The sequence below is a fragment of the Aquarana catesbeiana genome, linkage group LG05 (assembly GCF_042186555.1).
Source record: "Aquarana catesbeiana isolate 2022-GZ linkage group LG05, ASM4218655v1, whole genome shotgun sequence".
Classification (NCBI taxonomy): domain Eukaryota; kingdom Metazoa; phylum Chordata; class Amphibia; order Anura; family Ranidae; genus Aquarana; species Aquarana catesbeiana.
Window position 1 is genome coordinate 159,796,211 of NC_133328.1, and position 19,241 is coordinate 159,815,451.

The window sequence follows — 19,241 nt, forward strand, 5'->3', positions numbered from 1 at the left end:
TACAGGGTTACTTGATACTGTAAAAGCCATTTAGGCTTGATAATATACTGAATACTAAAAGCTGGTTTACTGACCTGCAAGTGATCCCCTCTCAAATTCACAGTTTCAATATCTACACACAACTCATAAAATCATTAATAAAGACTACAGATCAGAAGCTGGAGAATTAATTCAATGTCAAACACAACTAGTCTATATACAGGGGGTAGAGGCTATCTGAGGTATCTTATTTGTAGTCTCTATAGAATAGCCATTGCATGCTGCACAATATGTGGTTTACCAGATTGTAACATGGTGGTACACTAGAAATATTAATGCATTTAAAAAACTGTATCTGAAGAATTGGCAACTGCATGACAATAAACAGACCAAATGATTGGTCGGGTCATCTCTGTTGACGAAGTCCACCCCCCAGACGTAACGCAAATGGGGGCAGAGTTTGGAGTGTGACGTCATCATGCAGCCATCTCATACAGTGAATATCATCCGATGTTACGCATTCTTAGCTAGCACTGCTTAAGTGCTTTGTAATGTAAGTGCAATACTTTTAATTCACAAATAAAATGTTTTAAAATGGAGAATACTAGATGTGGTGTATTCTGTTCCCATTTTATATATACGATCATGAGCTCGGAGGCTGATTTTGGGCTATAGGAGATATTGACAAGTTGGAATATCAGACCTTCATCCCTATTCCCCTTAAAAGGAACCTCGGCGAGTTATGACCTTACTGGTAATGCAGGAATCATAATAGTAAGGTAAGAGGCTAGAGTACACAGGTGTTGGGTTGGAACTGTCACTTGATTGGAAGCATCACATGGTGGATTTGTTATCGATTTTGCGGATATATCGTTTAATTTGGTTAGTGATTGAGAAGACGAATGATCACAATTTTTAATATGGACACTTATGCGCTAGGCTGATTGATTTTAATTTATTTATATTTTTGTGCACATATTTTATGAATTGTTTGATGATATCAGACTGTCCATTTACTAATTAACAAATTTATAATTGCACTACACTTTTGTTATTTCCAGCACCCAAAGAGAGTAGCTGCATCAGCAGTCTGGAACTGGCTTTTACCATCAAACATCAGCCAAGAGTAATTTTTTTATGAGCCAGCACTCTGTAAAAATTGTAAAACTGTTAAAATTATCTCTAATGCACTAAACAAGAACTTGAAAAATCCCTGTCTCTTTGAAGAGCACTACTATATTGTAAATCTTTGAAATATTCCTGTATGTTGTGACAGTGTGTATTACAGACATATCTAAAAAAAAGTCATAATTGTCACCACCGATATTGTGAACAGTTTGTGTTTCTGATAAAACACATAGTGGCAGATGTTTTGTGTCTAACAGATTAAATACGTAGTTAACCAAACCTAGTGTCAGTCTGCTGGTACCTAGATTATGGTCCCACAAGCTTCAAAATCTTTGTACAGGGTGAGGCTGAGAGCGTCATCTTCACATATTGGTGGCAGCACAGTGAGATCTGACCTGGTGTTTGTCAGATATTGATGAAAATGGCTGGGATCTGATATTGCTGTTGTCACAGTGCTTTTCACAGGGTAGCTACTGTAACCATTCAAAGACTTAGTTCACAAAAAAAAGAAAACAACTGAATGGAAAAACGGCATGTTTTAGAAGTAATTAGCTGTATAAATATGTTATTTTTAAGTTTTTGTTTTCAGAAGCTGCATATCCCAGTGTGTTCAGCCTAATATATATATATAAAATATATATATAAAAAAAATCGCAAAAAGTGCTCTGGTCAGGAATGGCGTAAAATCTTGCCGGGCTGAAGCGGTTAATAGAACAGCGAAGGGTTAGGACTTCTCTAGTTTTTTGTTTGCTGGAGAGGTTTCCTCCCACTTCCTGTGTGGCCACCTGGACAGGAAGTGAAGGAAACAGAGAGCAATAATCAAATGACATAAACACGATGATAATCCTAAAATATCTCAACTCAAATATTGTTTTGGCTGAAATTTAAGGCTAAACTTTTTTTTTATACATTATATATATATATATATATATATATATATATATATATATATATATATATATATATATATATATATATATATATATATATAAAAAAAGTTTAGCCTTAAATTTCAGCCAAAACAATATTTGAGTTGAGATATTTTAGGATTATCATCGTGTTTATGTCATTTGATTATTGCTCTCTGTTTCCTTCACTTCCTGTCCAGGTGGCCACACAGGAAGTGGGAGGAAACCTCTCCAGCAAACAAAAAACTAGAGAAGTCCTAACCCTTCGCTGTTCTATTAACCGCTTCAGCCCGGGAAGATTTTACGCCATTCCTGACCAGAGCACTTTTTGCGATACGGCACTGCGTCGCTTTAACTGACAATTGCGCGGTCGTGCGACGTTGCACCCAAACAAAATTGACGTCCTATTTTTCCCACAAATAGAATTCTCTTTAGGTGGTATTTGATCACCACTACGGTTTTTATTTTTTACGCTATAAACAAAAAAAAAAGAGCGATGATTTTGAAAAAAAAACGCAATATTTTTTGCTTTTTGCTATAATAAATATCCCCCAAAAATATATAAAAAATGTTTTCCTCAGTTTAGGCCGATATGTATTCTTTTACATATTTTTGGTAAACAAAAAAAATTGCAATAAGCGTATATTGATTGGTTTGCACAAAAGTTATAGCATCTACAAAATAGGGGATAGTTTTATGGCATTTTTATTATTATTATTTTTTTTATCAGTAATGGCGGCGATCTGCGATTTTTATCGGGACTGCGACATTATGGTGGACACATCGGACACTTTTATATTTTGGACCATTGTCGTTTATACAGTAATCAGTGATATAAAAATGCTCTGATTACTGTGTAAATGACACTGGCAGGGAAGGGGTTAACCCTTAGGGGGCGACGAAGGGGTTAAGTGTGTCCTAAGGAGTGATTCTAACTGTGGGGGGGATGGGCTTTAACACACATGACAGCGATCACTGCTCTTGATGACAGGGAGCAGTGATCTCTGTCATGGCACAAGGCAGAATGAGGAAATGCCTTGTTTACATAGGCACTTCCCCGTTCTGTGGCTCCGTGACACGATCGCCATGAGACCAGCGGACATCAAGTCCGCCGGTCGCGCGGGCACAGTCACGCTGTACGCAGCGCGCGTCTGCTATCCCCCGCCTCTTAAAGGGGACGTACATTTGCCCTGCCATTGTGCCGACGTATATCGGCGTGCAGCGGTCGGCAAGTGGTTAAAGCAAAAAGTTTGGGGTTTGTTTTATCGTTTAAAGCGGAAGTAAACCCATCCATAAAACAGTTTAATTTCTGGCACATACCAGAAATGTAACACTCCCATTGGTTGTGCTCTCAACCAAACTGTCAAACCATCCAATGGTTGGTGTCATAACTGATCACATGTGCAGCATCATGGCAGTTGTAGATTAAACAAAGATGGCAGCTTCCTTGGCTAAAAGCGATAGGGGGGTTTACGTACACTTTAAGTTAAAAACATGGACATGTTGGAAATTTTTAGAAAAACAAACGATTTTCTAATCAATGATGGGAGAATCGTGCAAGAAATGTAAAAAGAAAAGAAAATTTACGGAGAGAAAAGAAAATTCCCAGCCATGAAAATTCTTTTCTGTAGCAACATGAGATGAAATTGAAGGCTTGGTCGGCCGAATTACGAAAATCAATGGTGGCATCATCGGATCACAAAAAACGAACTTTCTGATTTTGAAAAGAAAATTTCTTTGAAATTCGACCATGTACGGCCTGCTTTAGGCTGCACCTGCTCAGTTTGGTGTGTATTGCTAGAGTTCTTTATTTTTGGGAGGGTGCATATGATCAGCACAGGGCCAATCAGCACTGCCCACACAAAGGGTCAGGGGTCCTGCATTCTAATAGGACAGCCATTGCATTATGAAAACTCCTGCTACAGGCTTTAACCAGCCCCTTTAAGAAGTTACAAGATTGTTGTATACTGCTGATGATAAAAGGTATTTAGCGGTTCATATTTACTAAAACTATTGCATTTCCATGTTCTGTGTACTGTGTGAGACCAGATATAGTGAATGCAGGCTCCTGGGCTTAGTAACACTTTAACAATCTTGCAGAGCAATGCTACATGTAGACTATTCATATCTGACACACATCAAGGTGGAGCAGGTAACTATGTTCTGGTGTGGTTCAACCTGCCAGTCACTAAGTCACTAGTGTGCGAAATCTTTAAGGTTGTGATAAAGCTACTTGAAGTTCACAGAACTCCCCATTTTCTAGGATTCTGTTTTAGCACAATAGAAACACTCTCATTACTAAATTATCTATTCTGTTCTCAACTTTAACGCACAATCTACAAACCAACACTGATTTATTATCAACATTATTCACATAACAGTATTTTGATAAGCCAAGCACACATTCCTAAATATTTCTTGATTGATTTGTTAATTGCTTATGAGCAAATGTTTTTTTTTATGGTTTACATTTTATGGTTGAGATCGGGGTTTCTCAACCACGGTTCCTTCAGAGGTTGCTAGGGGTTCCTAGAGCAATGAACAATTTCTGCCTTTCAGATAAGTTCTCACTGACACCACTGATAATTTTAGGGGGCAATTCTGCTAATATCCACAAGTGTAAGGAGCATTCTTCTCCCTGACCATCACACTAATGTATCATGAGTTGTAGATACAAATTTTTTTAGCAGGTATTCCATGAGCATGGCTTTCTTCAACTGATCTGCAGCGAGTTCAGGGCGATTATCTGTGAGTGAAGACTCCCTACAAGCCACAGTCCACATAGAAGTTATCTGAAATCTGATGGAGTTCAATGGTAATTTGAGCACTGTTTGACCACTTATACTTCAGGTGGTCCACGATTTAGGGTAAGAGGCTCTATGTGCCATGGTGAAGATAGAGGTCCTCCTTTTCTTTTTGCCCCTATCCTGTGATGTTTTATATACACTTGGGTTGCCTTCTCTGTTCCTGGATTAAATGGATTCTTAATTGACTATTGTGAAGAAGATGTTTACTCATTTTAAGGAAGAGCTGCATTTTATTTCAATACAATACATATGATTCAACTTATGTTAACATGTTACTCCTTAGGAAGGAATTTACACCCATCCCAGCTGCGCTCAATACGGCAACATAATCCCACTGAAAACAGGTTAAATTTATGGGGTAGATTTTGGTCTTATAAGGGATCATTGTAGGAAAAGTTCACCTCTGGGAGCATGTTACATGTTACACTAACATTTAGGGTGTAACATATAACATGCTCCAGCTATGCCATGATTGTGGCTCCCGTACACATGCACAGGAATTACATCATTGCCGACTGAAGCCCTGTCAGCGGTGACAGAGGGCCAGTGGAGGGATTCATTTTACCGGTAAAGCTTTCATAATGTGCCAGTATGATGCATATTGGCACATAATGCCATTACCTTGAAGGGAGCCCAGATTTTTTTTTTTTTTAGCACTAGCGCTTTAAAAAGATTGTTGCTAAGCTCATTCAAGGCTCGTGAGCATAGTGAGGGCCAGTGGAAAGGGACAATTATGGGATTCTCCTAAAACTTCTCTCCCTTCCCATCCCTGACTTCTCTCGTGAGGAGGCAGAGAACCCTGCTAAACTTTTATCCATCACTATAGTTTGTCTAAAAAATAAAGACGGAAAGATATGACATGAGTGAAAGTATGAGGTTGTGTGTTAAGTAATTTTATTTTTTATAGGTTTAAATAAAAGTTAAAGTGATTGTAAAGTCTTGTTTTTTTCCTATAAAAATAACAAACATGTTATACTTACCTGCTCTGTTACAGTGGTTATGCACAGAGCAGCCTGGATCGTCCTCTTCTGTGATCCTGGCCCCTCCCTCCTGTCGAGTGCCCCCACAGCATACAGCTTGCTATGGGGGCACCAACCAAGCCGAGTCACAGCTCCCTGTGTCTATTCAGACATGGAGCCCTGACCCGGGCCTGCCCCCTCTCTCCCTGATTGTCTAGCTAGGAAAAATTGAGGTATGGTTGATCAACAAAGTGGGCCCACATCCCAAATAGCAAAGAAAGTAGGAAAAAATTCCCCCTAAAAAGACTTTAATGGTCCAACTAGTTTATATAGTAGAAAAATAGAGAATCCAAAAGCAAAAAATATATATAAATATATACAATTTTTTTTAATTAAACAATTGATTAAAAAAAGAACAGCTGTACTGGCTGATAGGAATATAAGTCAACACAATAATGAAGAGCAGCAGAGAAAACAATTCTATATAGTCCTTGGACTACCGTGATGAGATCACCATGGCAGATGCCCACGGACAACACCCGACGGGTTTCAGAAAATCCTTCTTTCATCAGGGGTGTGCACATTAATAAAGCAGATTAATTATGTTGACAAAGGTTGTAAAAACACAAACAACAGCCACAGAGTATGTAAAAAACAATCAGTGATGTCCATCCAAGGATCCAAGAAAGGATGGTGCTCACAATGTTGGTAATGCCTCAGTGAAGACCAGGGAGACCAGGCAGAGGGCGGAGGTACACAGGAAAGTATGTAAAGCGACAAACTCACAATCAGTTCTAGAGAAACGACAAAAATGAGGTTCATTCCAAGGGAGGACACCGGTGCCTCCTATCATCCTGACCCGTCCCCTTTCTCCCTGATTGGCTAGCTGAATTTGATTGACAGCAGCAGGAACCAATGGTGCCGCTGCTGTGTCACAGCCAATCAGGAGGGGGAATCTCAGATGGCTGAGACACTCATGGACATCTCTGGACAGAGAGGGACCTCAGGTAAGTGTTAGGGGGGCTAAGGAAGGCTGCTGCACACAGAAGGCTTTTTATCTTAATGCATAGAATGCATTAAGATAAGAAACCTTCTGATGGTACAATCTCTTTAAGATTTAACAGTTGTGATCTGAAGTGTAAGCCACTCATCTCTTCTATTCCAGCAATTCATTAATTTCCTTAAACTTTGTAAACCACATAAGAAGACTCTAATTTTCTATAATCCCACCTGTCATCACAGTTTTGCTGTTCTGCCCAGCTTGATATACACTCTGCTGTAGTAAATGTAGACACTCGCCAAGGCAGCCAAGTGTGGCAGCTGAGGTAGCTTTCAGGAGGAGTAAGTCCTGATCCAAGGCAGATAGCGGGCCGCTGCCTGACAGGGATTCAATGGCATGTACCAGATTTTTCTGCTGCCCTTCCACATCAGCCATGACCTGATAGATGAAACGGAAAAACAATTAATCATGGTTAAATGTCTTAGATTTTTAAACATCCATACAGAACCCAAACAATAAGAAAGAATTAATGTTATACTCTGGAAGGTGAGTCTACCACATGCTACACATGCTTTAAATCTCATTGCTCTTCAAAGTGGCTTTGTTCATACTGAAAAAAAATGTGTAGTATTGGTTGCAGCTCAGAAGCAGTATTCTTGCACCCTACATGCTCCATCAAAGAAAGTAGAAAACTCCCAACAAGTTGTTGATTAACTGTCCATCACTGCATCCTTCTTTGCAGACAATCCACCTTTGTATTTTTCCCAAATTCCTATGGAGTGGACAGACAGAGGAAACAAGGATAATGCAGGGGTGGGGCAGTCCGTAGAGAAAAAAATACAAAATGGTCTTCATACCATTTCTACCCATTGTTGAAATCTAATCCAAGTGTTTTTAAGCCATCAGCACAGTAATTAAAATACATAATACCTTCTCGGTTTGAATGGTTCACACATATTTATCAAAGACATAATTATATACATTAGGAGTGCCATTCTAGAGGGTGTCTGCACACATTTGGAAATATTTTAGCAATTATTCACTTTTTTGGCACCAGGATGCATATACTGTATGTAAGTTAAGTTTAAATAGTTAAATTGTTAAAAAACAATGTTATAAAAAAAAATACATTTTAAGTTGACAAGTTTAATAATTTTGTAGAGCCAGCCACAAATGGGTAGAGGAATAAAAACAATAAAAGAGAAATGCTGTTACACAGCCTGTAACACTGTGCTTGAGGATAGATGGTAAAGTGGCATTGATGCTTCTCAATAAGATGAAAGCTCCCATTAGTGAATTCATAGAGCAGTCTTTCCTCTGTCCTGCACCCATTCACTTTGATCTTATGCCCATGCAAGCAATGTGATGCAGCAGCAGGCATACAGCAGAAGCAAAAGCTGGAAATGACTATGATGAAAGGATGGTTGTGATCTTCGACCTCATTATTACAAAAGCACATTAAGGAAACAGTTTCGTCCTATGAGATCCTGCAGAGTGGAACTTAATAATGAGGACACAGTGTTTTCCTGGACAAAGCTGCTCTCATTGCGGACACCAGGCCCGTGACACTAATGAACACTTCCCGCTACTTTGCACCTCTTTGTGACAAAATAACATCTCATTTGAAGGGCTGTACGACAAGGCGGCACAGCAACTAAAGCTCAGGTTACTAGCTACATGCTGAGCAACGTCAGTGTAGCATTGCTTGATTCCAACATGACAGCCATGTCACATCTCTTACTGAGGACTGGGGGGATTCTGAGGGACAGGTTAGTACTATAAACAGAATGAAAACCACAAGACATCTTACTCCTGAAAAGTGCATTCAGCAGGCTTTTACAAGTTGAACAGCAGGACGTAAAGACATTAAACTATTCTGCAGATATGGACAGGTCACTTTGATTTTCCAAGTTCTAGGCAAGAAATAAACTAGTAAAGTTTGAGTCTCCTAGTAAGATGGGAAACATCACATGATTAGCTTACTTGGCAGCAGTAATTGCCCCCACAGCAGCAGGTGGTGCTCCCCACAAAGTGCACAAAACACAGAAAAATCAATAATGCCAGTACTCACCTGTATTTGCACATATTAGGTAAAAGAATGGCGTCCCCTGCTAACTGGCCTTAGTCGTAACCAAAGGTGTCTGATACATCTACTACCGTAAAATAGGATTTTTGACTTACTAGGAAAATCAGTTTCCTGGAGTATAGTATGGCACACAGGCTTCTTAGTTTTTACAAATGAGTTCTATGCAGCTACCATCAGGTAACTGGACACTGGCAAAAAAGCTGCTAGGACATCCCTAGGGTTGCCACCTCATCCATTTAAACCCAAACACATATGAATTACACATGTTCTGAGGCTTATTTTATTGCACATAAGGCACCAAGTGAGTTTAATTACCACCTTAATCAGCCACAGAACCTGTGTAATCAATATGTGTTTGGGTTTAAAGGGATGAGGTGGCAACTCTAGACATCCCCCATATAACCCATCCCACTCCCAGTTAACCTCAGTTTTGTGACAAGCAATAGGGACATTATAAAAACAGACAGCGGGGTCCTGTTTCCTGTACTTGTACTCAGGGAAATTAATTTTACTGGGGAGCCAAAAATCTTATTTTCCTGCTCGTATAGTACGGGGCACAGACTTCTCAGTCTTTACAAATGGTACACCCAAAAGCAGTTCACAAGTGGGATGGGCAAAATAGCAAACACCACCATCAGGCCCATATAACAACCCAATAATTAAAAAAAGGTTCAAAAGCCCAGAGAGTAGCCTTGCAGCACCTTACGCCTGAGACTGACCTTAGAAGAGGCTTGAACATCCATCTGGTAAAACTTAACAAATGTGTGAACAGAAACCCAGATGCAAAACAGATGCCTGTTGCTGGAAGGCCCATGAAGCACTGGCAGGTGTAGTGGAATGTGCACCATATCTTTCAGACAAAAGGCCTTGGCTATCTAATCCACCTTGCAATGGTGGAGAGATAAGCAGGGAGACCCTTGTGTGAGCCATCACTCAGTAAAAAGAGGAAATATAATTTCAAAAGGAAGCAGTAGTAGAGGGGCAAACTCCCACAGCTGCCACAATTTAAAAAAAATTGTCGCTCTGCCCGGGTCACTCATTCGCAGTGTTCTGCAAATGGACAACTACAAGGTCCGGCAGCCTTTGAGGCTGTTGGCCCTTTAGTTTTCAATGAACTACCAAGGTGTTGTGGAGCGCTGTGGCAGCTCATTCTCTCTTCCTGACAGATTATATCTGCGTGAAAACAGGGTGTACAGGCACACAGATACACTGACAGATCTGCAGGAAACCTGCATGGCATCAGCGAACTGCTGATAGCTAGTGCAATGCTTTAGAGCAGGGGTAGGCAACCTCGGCTCTCCAGCTGTTTTGAAACTACAAGTCCCATGAGACATTGCAAGACCCTAACAATCACATGCATGACTTCTAGAGGCAGATGCATGATGGGATTTGTAGTTTCACCACAGCTGGAGGGCCAAGGTTGCCTACCCCTGCTTTAGAGGCTCCAGAAACAAAAAATAATAAATGCACGTTTTTTTACCTGCAAAAAAAAATGTGCATTTATTATTTTTTGTTAAAAGGTGAACTTATCCTTTGGTGGAAGGTCTGAGACCACCTTGGAGAGAAAGGAGGACTTAGGCCTAATAATATAGCATAATAGCAATCAGAATGGCCATCTTGTGTTAAAAGTCTTACAACAGAATATCCTGGATAGATTTAAAAGGCAGTTTCTACAGAGCCTAGATAACCAGGTTGAGGTCTCAGGGGGAAAGAGGGGATCGGCAGAAGGGGAGATGTAAGCTATACCCTGAACAAAAGCCTTTATGAGAAAGTAAAGCAACCTATAGATTATGTGATCTTCTTTCATTTACTGTTGAAAGGCAGCCACTGTGCGCTGGATCATGTATCTGGTACATGATCAGTGCTTCCGGGTAAGGTGCGTGCCCGCCGCCCCAGCTGTACAGTGATTTGTTACAGCACAAGCCGATTACTGGCTCCCGGCTAATGAGTGATCACTGGGACCTGCTGATTAGCTCCATCATTCATGGAAGAGAGCTCCTGTAAACAACACAGAGCTTTGTACACTGGCATGCGATCTTGCTTTTTTCATTCTCTGCAAAGCAGAGTAAAATCAGCACATACTGTATTAGACACATTACACATAGTTAGGCACACAAATAACCCCTTGATTCCCTCTAGATTTTAACCCCTTCCTGGTCAGAGTCATTAGTACTGTGACTGTGTGTAGTATTAGCAGTGATCAATGCATTATTGTCACTACTGATATCAGAGTCAGTTAGTGTACCCCCCCAAGCCAGCGTCAGCTAGTGTCAGATTGCCCGCCATATTATCAATGTCCCACTATAAGTTGCTGATCACCATCATTACTAGTATAAGAAAATAAATACATAAAGACCCCAGTATATATCCCATAGTTTGTAAACCATTCACGCAAACCAAATAATATACACTGTTTTTTTTTTTTTTTTAACCAAAGACATGTAGCTGAATACATTTTAGCCTAAATTCATTAAGAAAATAAATTTTTTATATTTTTTATTGGATATGTTTCATAGCAGAAAGTAAACAAAAAATATTAGTTTTTTTTTCAAATATTTCTGTCTTTTTTTCCTTTATGTATAATAAAAAACTGGTGATCAAATACCACCAAAAGAAAGCCATTTGTGTGAAAAAATATATGAATTTAATTTTGGTACAGTGTGGATGACCAGGCAAATGTCAGTGAAAGTAGCGCAGTGCAATAGCAAAGAATGGCCTGTTCATGAAGGGGATAAAATCTTCCGGAGGGCAATCAGAGAAAAACTTTAGTGTACAGCATATTGTGCATTAGGGTTTTAACTTGGTCTATGTGTGATCAATAATATTTATTTCTGGCTCTCGGCATTGGTAATCTGGCCCGCCTCTTCCAGATGCTCTTCTATTAAATTGGGAGAGTATTTATGGGAGTAGATGAACCTTTAGTTACAACTAAGGCCAAGATTAGATGAAACTTGTTAGCAGGAGACAGCTTTCTTTTAGTGGATATGTGCAACTAAAGGTTTTTACTAGTAGAAGGAGTGCTGGCTTTGTGGATCTTAGTAAAATTATGAAAGAAAAAAAAAAAGAAAGAAAGAAGAATGGTATGGAATATGGTTTTTATGGAATTTTGTAATGAAATAAGGGGTCTATAGATATACAGCACATGTAAAAGCAAACAGCTTTATTAGTCGTTACTGTATCCTGTAAAGACGCAAAGTTTAGCAAAAGAAACCAGTGAGAGCTGCACCAGACGAAGTATCAGTTTCGCAGTGGACTTCAAGGAGCAATTTCTCCTGAAATGAGCAGTGAGGGCAGCAGAAAAGCAAAGTGATTGTACTTTACTGCTTCTTTTTCTCAGTGCAAATCCACCAGTCGCACATGGCTGAACATATTCCTTTGAGTGACCATTTTGCAAAGCATCATAATGGCTCGCTCAAGAATCTGAAGGGTATTTATACCCTTTAGATCAGTCCCCAAAGGTGAGAATTTGATAGAATTTCATTATAAAAGTAATGTTTCTGGATTTACACCTGTGGAATGTTGAGTCCTAAAAGGCCTGAAAAGGGAAATAAAATTGGGACTGTTTCTATGAAGACATAGGTTTTGGTAGAGATTGATAATTGTGTAGATAGTAGATGGTGTTATCTCCTGGTGTGATCACCCTATTTATATATACATTGGTTTAACTGCCTCCATGTTAGTGATTGCCATCAAATAGTTAAGATTGTTATCAAGATGGGAGAAAGTTCTGGTCAGGCCACTTCTAGGGTTTTCCTTCAGCCGCACTAACATGCATACCTAATGAAGTAAATTGTGGACTATATTATTATACAGGATTTATATAGCGCCAACAGTTTGCGTAGCACTTTACAACATGAGGGCAGACAGTACAGTTACAATACAATTCAATACAAGAGCAATCAGAGGGCCCTGCTTGTTGGAGCCTACAATCTAGGAGCTGTACGATATGCATTATCCTGTAGTTAGGCTCTTTGCAAGAAGTGTCGGTCAAAGGATTTCTTTGGGACCAAGGGTCAGATAAATGACTTATCCTCAATTTATGGATTAATTGCTGCAAATACTGCTTTGCATAATACAGAGCAATTTCATTTTGATAGCGGAGTATATACCTAATGCATGAGAGCTTGAGAGGTAATCTGCACAGAGCATGGAGCCGTCTGTGGATACCTGGTATTTAGGTGCAGGATTTACACAAATTTTTGTCTATTTTAAGTGGACTGCAATGAGTGAAGGTCAACACAGGCAGTTTATTGTAAAGAAAGTCTTTTTTTCCACAGAATGGGTTCACCAGTGTTGTCTCTTCGCTTTAAGGAACAGGTGGACACTTACATTTTCCCACAAAGGAGATTACTTACTGCATTCACGGGATAAAGGTTTGAGTCATCTATATATTTTATGTGCAGTCATTTAATTGGAAGTTCACTGTGTACACAGATAATTGGATTGCTATGTCCACTACTTGCTCATGACATTTGCAGGATCTTGGTTGGTGCATGTATGCCAATCAGTAGAATCATTGTGCTAGGGCCAGTGCACCAATATTGGGATTTTATCAATCTCTGCATATGCATACCTTCAATGTTTAGGTTCCGAGTTTCTTTTTGGGGTTCCGAATTTCTGTTTTCTGTTTGAGACCTGTGCATTTAAAATTATATCTATGGTAATTGCTGTTGCATCCATGGGCATACTATATTTCCACTATATGCTCAGAGAGTAGGGGTAGGAATTTTCATGGGCTTTACTCAAGTTTATCCCTCTGATTATATATGGGAAACAATTTCTCTTATACTGCAATTTGATAATATACTAAGCATGTGTATGAATTAAAAATCCTAAAAATTACTCCGCACTGCCCCAAAAGTTAAGCAGCTAATACAACAAACAGAAATTTTGCTCAAATCAACAGGTGCATCAAGTGTAGCGCTGAAGTGCCTAATTAAATGATCGTAGTTATGTTAAAAACTTAATTGTCGGCTGACAATACAAGCTCGTTTGACTCCTAGAACGTAAGTTCTTTTGAGTTCAAAACTCTCTGGTAAGCCTTCACTCATCCTGATGGTGGCACTATTATATTGGCGTTCTTTTTTTCCATCTATCCTATTGGTTTCATGCACGGGGATCAAGATCATCCCACCTCAATATGGACTGTTATTAATCACTGCACATTGTGGACACTTGGAGATCACTAGAGACTTTATTTCTTATACCACTTTTATATAAGTTATCCGTTTATTTTCACATAATTTTCCATCACATGTGTTATCGATGTATGTATAAATCTATTATGTTATTTACGTTTATAACATAACTACGATCATTTAATTCGGCACTTCAGCGCTACACTTGATGCACATGTGTATGGATTAGTATCTCCCAGCTATTGCCGGTTTTAAGTTATTTTTTTGAGAGGCAAGGGTTTTTCAAACATTTGGGGGTTTTGATTAATAAAATGTGTTATAATTTTGAATGTGTTTGCTCTGTAACCACATTACAGTGTACCTGATGCCCGGATGTGACTTGGCCTGGGAAGACCCATCAGTAAATATAGATTGCACCAAACCTGCTCTTCCCTTCTTTCATTGGTTGTGCATTATGTGATCACCACCCTTGTTTCTGAGCAGCTGCAGAGGCTTCTAATAGATGTAAATTTAGTAGCCAACAATGCATCACAAAACCCTGATGTTGCGGTGGACTCTGGATCTCTTGAACCTGTCACAGTTTAACGTCCAAATGTGTCAAAATGCAAGGGAAGGTCAGCTGTCAAAAGAAAAAAGGAAAACTGTTGTCCATTCTAGCGCTATTATTATTACTATTTATTGAGTTGGTGGGTATTTTTAAATGTAGACTGGAGTAACACTAAAAAAAGTAGAAAAAAAAAAATGAATAGATTGTGTTTGGTGTCTAAAAAAGGGCTCAGCATTGATTTAAAAGGTGATACATGTAACGTGAAAAGAAGACAACTGAAAAACATTCAATTCTATTCTGAATTTAATGCAGCTTGGTAGAAAGTACAAACACTGCAATTTTCTGTTAGCAATGTCTGGAATTTCTGAGTAAAGATTTGGATGGGGATCATTTCCCCCCATGTAGCACTTCTAGGAGTGCTTCCTTCTGCTCAATGCTTGTGATACACATAGGGAGGTCAATCTCCATTTAAATCTGTGCCAATGCAGCTCAGCAAGAAATGGGCACATTTCAATTATATATTAAGAGATATTGTAGCCCTTTACCATGACTATTTAACATAGAGTGGTGCCCAGACAATACAGATAAAACGGAAAGACATTTTATACTGAATTGCATAGACTGTAAACCACCACGCAGCTTCTCTGTCGAGAAAAATTTATGTTATTTTCTTCCTTTTCAGAAGTTTCACATTTTTACATACATTTCACATTTATAGTCTAGTTAGTATGTATGATTGTGTGTGTTTATTTATAATACTTTGGAGGCTAATACAAGTTAAATGTAGCCTAACAGCTTTTAAAGCCCATGCTTAGTTAATTCCATTACTTTGAATGTATGTTATTATACGTATTATTTAATGGCACATTAAATATACATCAAGGCTCTTCTATGTCTAACAAGGACACATATAACCTACAAAACAACAGTACAGGATAATTTTTCCGTAACAGAAACAGATGATCACATACTTGTTATTTAAACTGCTAACATGTAAGAAGAAGAAGAAAAAAAAAAAAAAATAATATACTATATATATCTCACACACACACTAACCGGCCACTTTATTAGGTACACCTTTCTAGTGCCAGGTTGAAAACCACAAGACATCTTACTCCTGAAAAGTGCATTCAGCAGGCTTTTACAAGTTGAACAGCAGGACGTAAAGACATTAAACTATTCTGCAGATATGGACAGGTCACTTTGATTTTCCAAGTTCTAGGCAAGAAATAAACTAGTAAAGTTTGAGTCTCCTAGTAAGATGGGAAACATCACATGATTAGCTTACTTGGCAGCAGTAATTGCCCCCACAGCAGCAGGTGGTGCTCCCCACAAAGTGCACAAAACACAGAAAAATCAATAATGCCAGTACTCACCTGTATTTGCACATATTAGGTAAAAGAATGGCGTCCCCTGCTAACTGGCCTTAGTCGTAACCAAAGGTGTCTGATACATCTACTACCGTAAAATAGGATTTTTGACTTACTAGGAAAATCAGTTTCCTGGAGTATAGTATGGCACACAGGCTTCTTAGTTTTTACAAATGAGTTCTATGCAGCTACCATCAGGTAACTGGACACTGGCAAAAAAGCTGCTAGGACATCCCTAGGGTTGCCACCTCATCCATTTAAACCCAAACACATATGAATTACACATGTTCTGAGGCTTATTTTATTGCACATAAGGCACCAAGTGAGTTTAATTACCACCTTAATCAGCCACAGAACCTGTGTAATCAATATGTGTTTGGGTTTAAAGGGATGAGGTGGCAACTCTAGACATCCCCCATATAACCCATCCCACTCCCAGTTAACCTCAGTTTTGTGACAAGCAATAGGGACATTATAAAAACAGACAGCGGGGTCCTGTTTCCTGTACTTGTACTCAGGGAAATTAATTTTACTGGGGAGCCAAAAATCTTATTTTCCTGCTCGTATAGTACGGGGCACAGACTTCTCAGTCTTTACAAATGGTACACCCAAAAGCAGTTCACAAGTGGGATGGGCAAAATAGCAAACACCACCATCAGGCCCATATAACAACCCAATAATTAAAAAAAGGTTCAAAAGCCCAGAGAGTAGCCTTGCAGCACCTTACGCCTGAGACTGACCTTAGAAGAGGCTTGAACATCCATCTGGTAAAACTTAACAAATGTGTGAACAGAAACCCAGATGCAAAACAGATGCCTGTTGCTGGAAGGCCCATGAAGCACTGGCAGGTGTAGTGGAATGTGCACCATATCTTTCAGACAAAAGGCCTTGGCTATCTAATCCACCTTGCAATGGTGGAGAGATAAGCAGGGAGACCCTTGTGTGAGCCATCACTCAGTAAAAAGAGGAAATATAATTTCAAAAGGAAGCAGTAGTAGAGGGGCAAACTCCCACAGCTGCCACAATTTAAAAAAAATTGTCGCTCTGCCCGGGTCACTCATTCGCAGTGTTCTGCAAATGGACAACTACAAGGTCCGGCAGCCTTTGAGGCTGTTGGCCCTTTAGTTTTCAATGAACTACCAAGGTGTTGTGGAGCGCTGTGGCAGCTCATTCTCTCTTCCTGACAGATTATATCTGCGTGAAAACAGGGTGTACAGGCACACAGATACACTGACAGATCTGCAGGAAACCTGCATGGCATCAGCGAACTGCTGATAGCTAGTGCAATGCTTTAGAGCAGGGGTAGGCAACCTCGGCTCTCCAGCTGTTTTGAAACTACAAGTCCCATGAGACATTGCAAGACCCTAACAATCACATGCATGACTTCTAGAGGCAGATGCATGATGGGATTTGTAGTTTCACCACAGCTGGAGGGCCAAGGTTGCCTACCCCTGCTTTAGAGGCTCCAGAAACAAAAAATAATAAATGCACGTTTTTTTACCTGCAAAAAAAAATGTGCATTTATTATTTTTTGTTAAAAGGTGAACTTATCCTTTGGTGGAAGGTCTGAGACCACCTTGGAGAGAAAGGAGGACTTAGGCCTAATAATATAGCATAATAGCAATCAGAATGGCCATCTTGTGTTAAAAGTCTTACAACAGAATATCCTGGATAGATTTAAAAGGCAGTTTCTACAGAGCCTAGATAACCAGGTTGAGGTCTCAGGGGGAAAGAGGGGATCGGCAGAAGGGGAGATGTAAGCTATACCCTGAACAAAAGCCTTTATGAGAAAGTAAAGCAACCTATAGATTATGTGATCTTCTTTCATTTACTGTTGAAAGGCAGCCACTGTGCGCTGGATCATGTATCTGGTACATGATCAGTGCTTCCGGGTAAGGTGCGTGCCCGCCGCCCCAGCTGTACAGTGATTTGTTACAGCACAAGCCGATTACTGGCTCCCGGCTAATGAGTGATCACTGGGACCTGCTGATTAGCTCCATCATTCATGGAAGAGAGCTCCTGTAAACAACACAGAGCTTTGTACACTGGCATGCGATCTTGCTTTTTTCATTCTCTGCAAAGCAGAGTAAAATCAGCACATACTGTATTAGACACATTACACATAGTTAGGCACACAAATAACCCCTTGATTCCCTCTAGATTTTAACCCCTTCCTGGTCAGAGTCATTAGTACTGTGACTGTGTGTAGTATTAGCAGTGATCAATGCATTATTGTCACTACTGATATCAGAGTCAGTTAGTGTACCCCCCCAAGCCAGCGTCAGCTAGTGTCAGATTGCCCGCCATATTATCAATGTCCCACTATAAGTTGCTGATCACCATCATTACTAGTATAAGAAAATAAATACATAAAGACCCCAGTATATATCCCATAGTTTGTAAACCATTCACGCAAACCAAATAATATACACTGTTTTTTTTTTTTTTTTAACCAAAGACATGTAGCTGAATACATTTTAGCCTAAATTCATTAAGAAAATAAATTTTTTATATTTTTTATTGGATATGTTTCATAGCAGAAAGTAAACAAAAAATATTAGTTTTTTTTTCAAATATTTCTGTCTTTTTTTCCTTTATGTATAATAAAAAACTGGTGATCAAATACCACCAAAAGAAAGCCATTTGTGTGAAAAAATATATGAATTTAATTTTGGTACAGTGTGGATGACCAGGCAAATGTCAGTGAAAGTAGCGCAGTGCAATAGCAAAGAATGGCCTGTTCATGAAGGGGATAAAATCTTCCGGAGGGCAATCAGAGAAAAACTTTAGTGTACAGCATATTGTGCATTAGGGTTTTAACTTGGTCTATGTGTGATCAATAATATTTATTTCTGGCTCTCGGCATTGGTAATCTGGCCCGCCTCTTCCAGATGCTCTTCTATTAAATTGGGAGAGTATTTATGGGAGTAGATGAACCTTTAGTTACAACTAAGGCCAAGATTAGATGAAACTTGTTAGCAGGAGACAGCTTTCTTTTAGTGGATATGTGCAACTAAAGGTTTTTACTAGTAGAAGGAGTGCTGGCTTTGTGGATCTTAGTAAAATTATGAAAGAAAAAAAAAAAGAAAGAAAGAAGAATGGTATGGAATATGGTTTTTATGGAATTTTGTAATGAAATAAGGGGTCTATAGATATACAGCACATGTAAAAGCAAACAGCTTTATTAGTCGTTACTGTATCCTGTAAAGACGCAAAGTTTAGCAAAAGAAACCAGTGAGAGCTGCACCAGACGAAGTATCAGTTTCGCAGTGGACTTCAAGGAGCAATTTCTCCTGAAATGAGCAGTGAGGGCAGCAGA

The 19,241-nt window shown here is 39.3% G+C and overlaps 1 protein-coding gene across 1 annotated transcript in view; it reads right to left on the reverse strand.

Moving 5' to 3' along the window:
• OSBPL10 (oxysterol binding protein like 10) overlaps positions 1 to 19,241 on the reverse strand; it is a 706,762-nt gene that overhangs the window by 284,173 nt on the left and 403,348 nt on the right. The window contains exon 5 of the mRNA XM_073630290.1: positions 7,012 to 7,219. Within this exon, the coding sequence (XP_073486391.1) occupies positions 7,012 to 7,219 (208 nt within the window). The remainder of the gene's footprint in view (positions 1 to 7,011; positions 7,220 to 19,241) is intronic.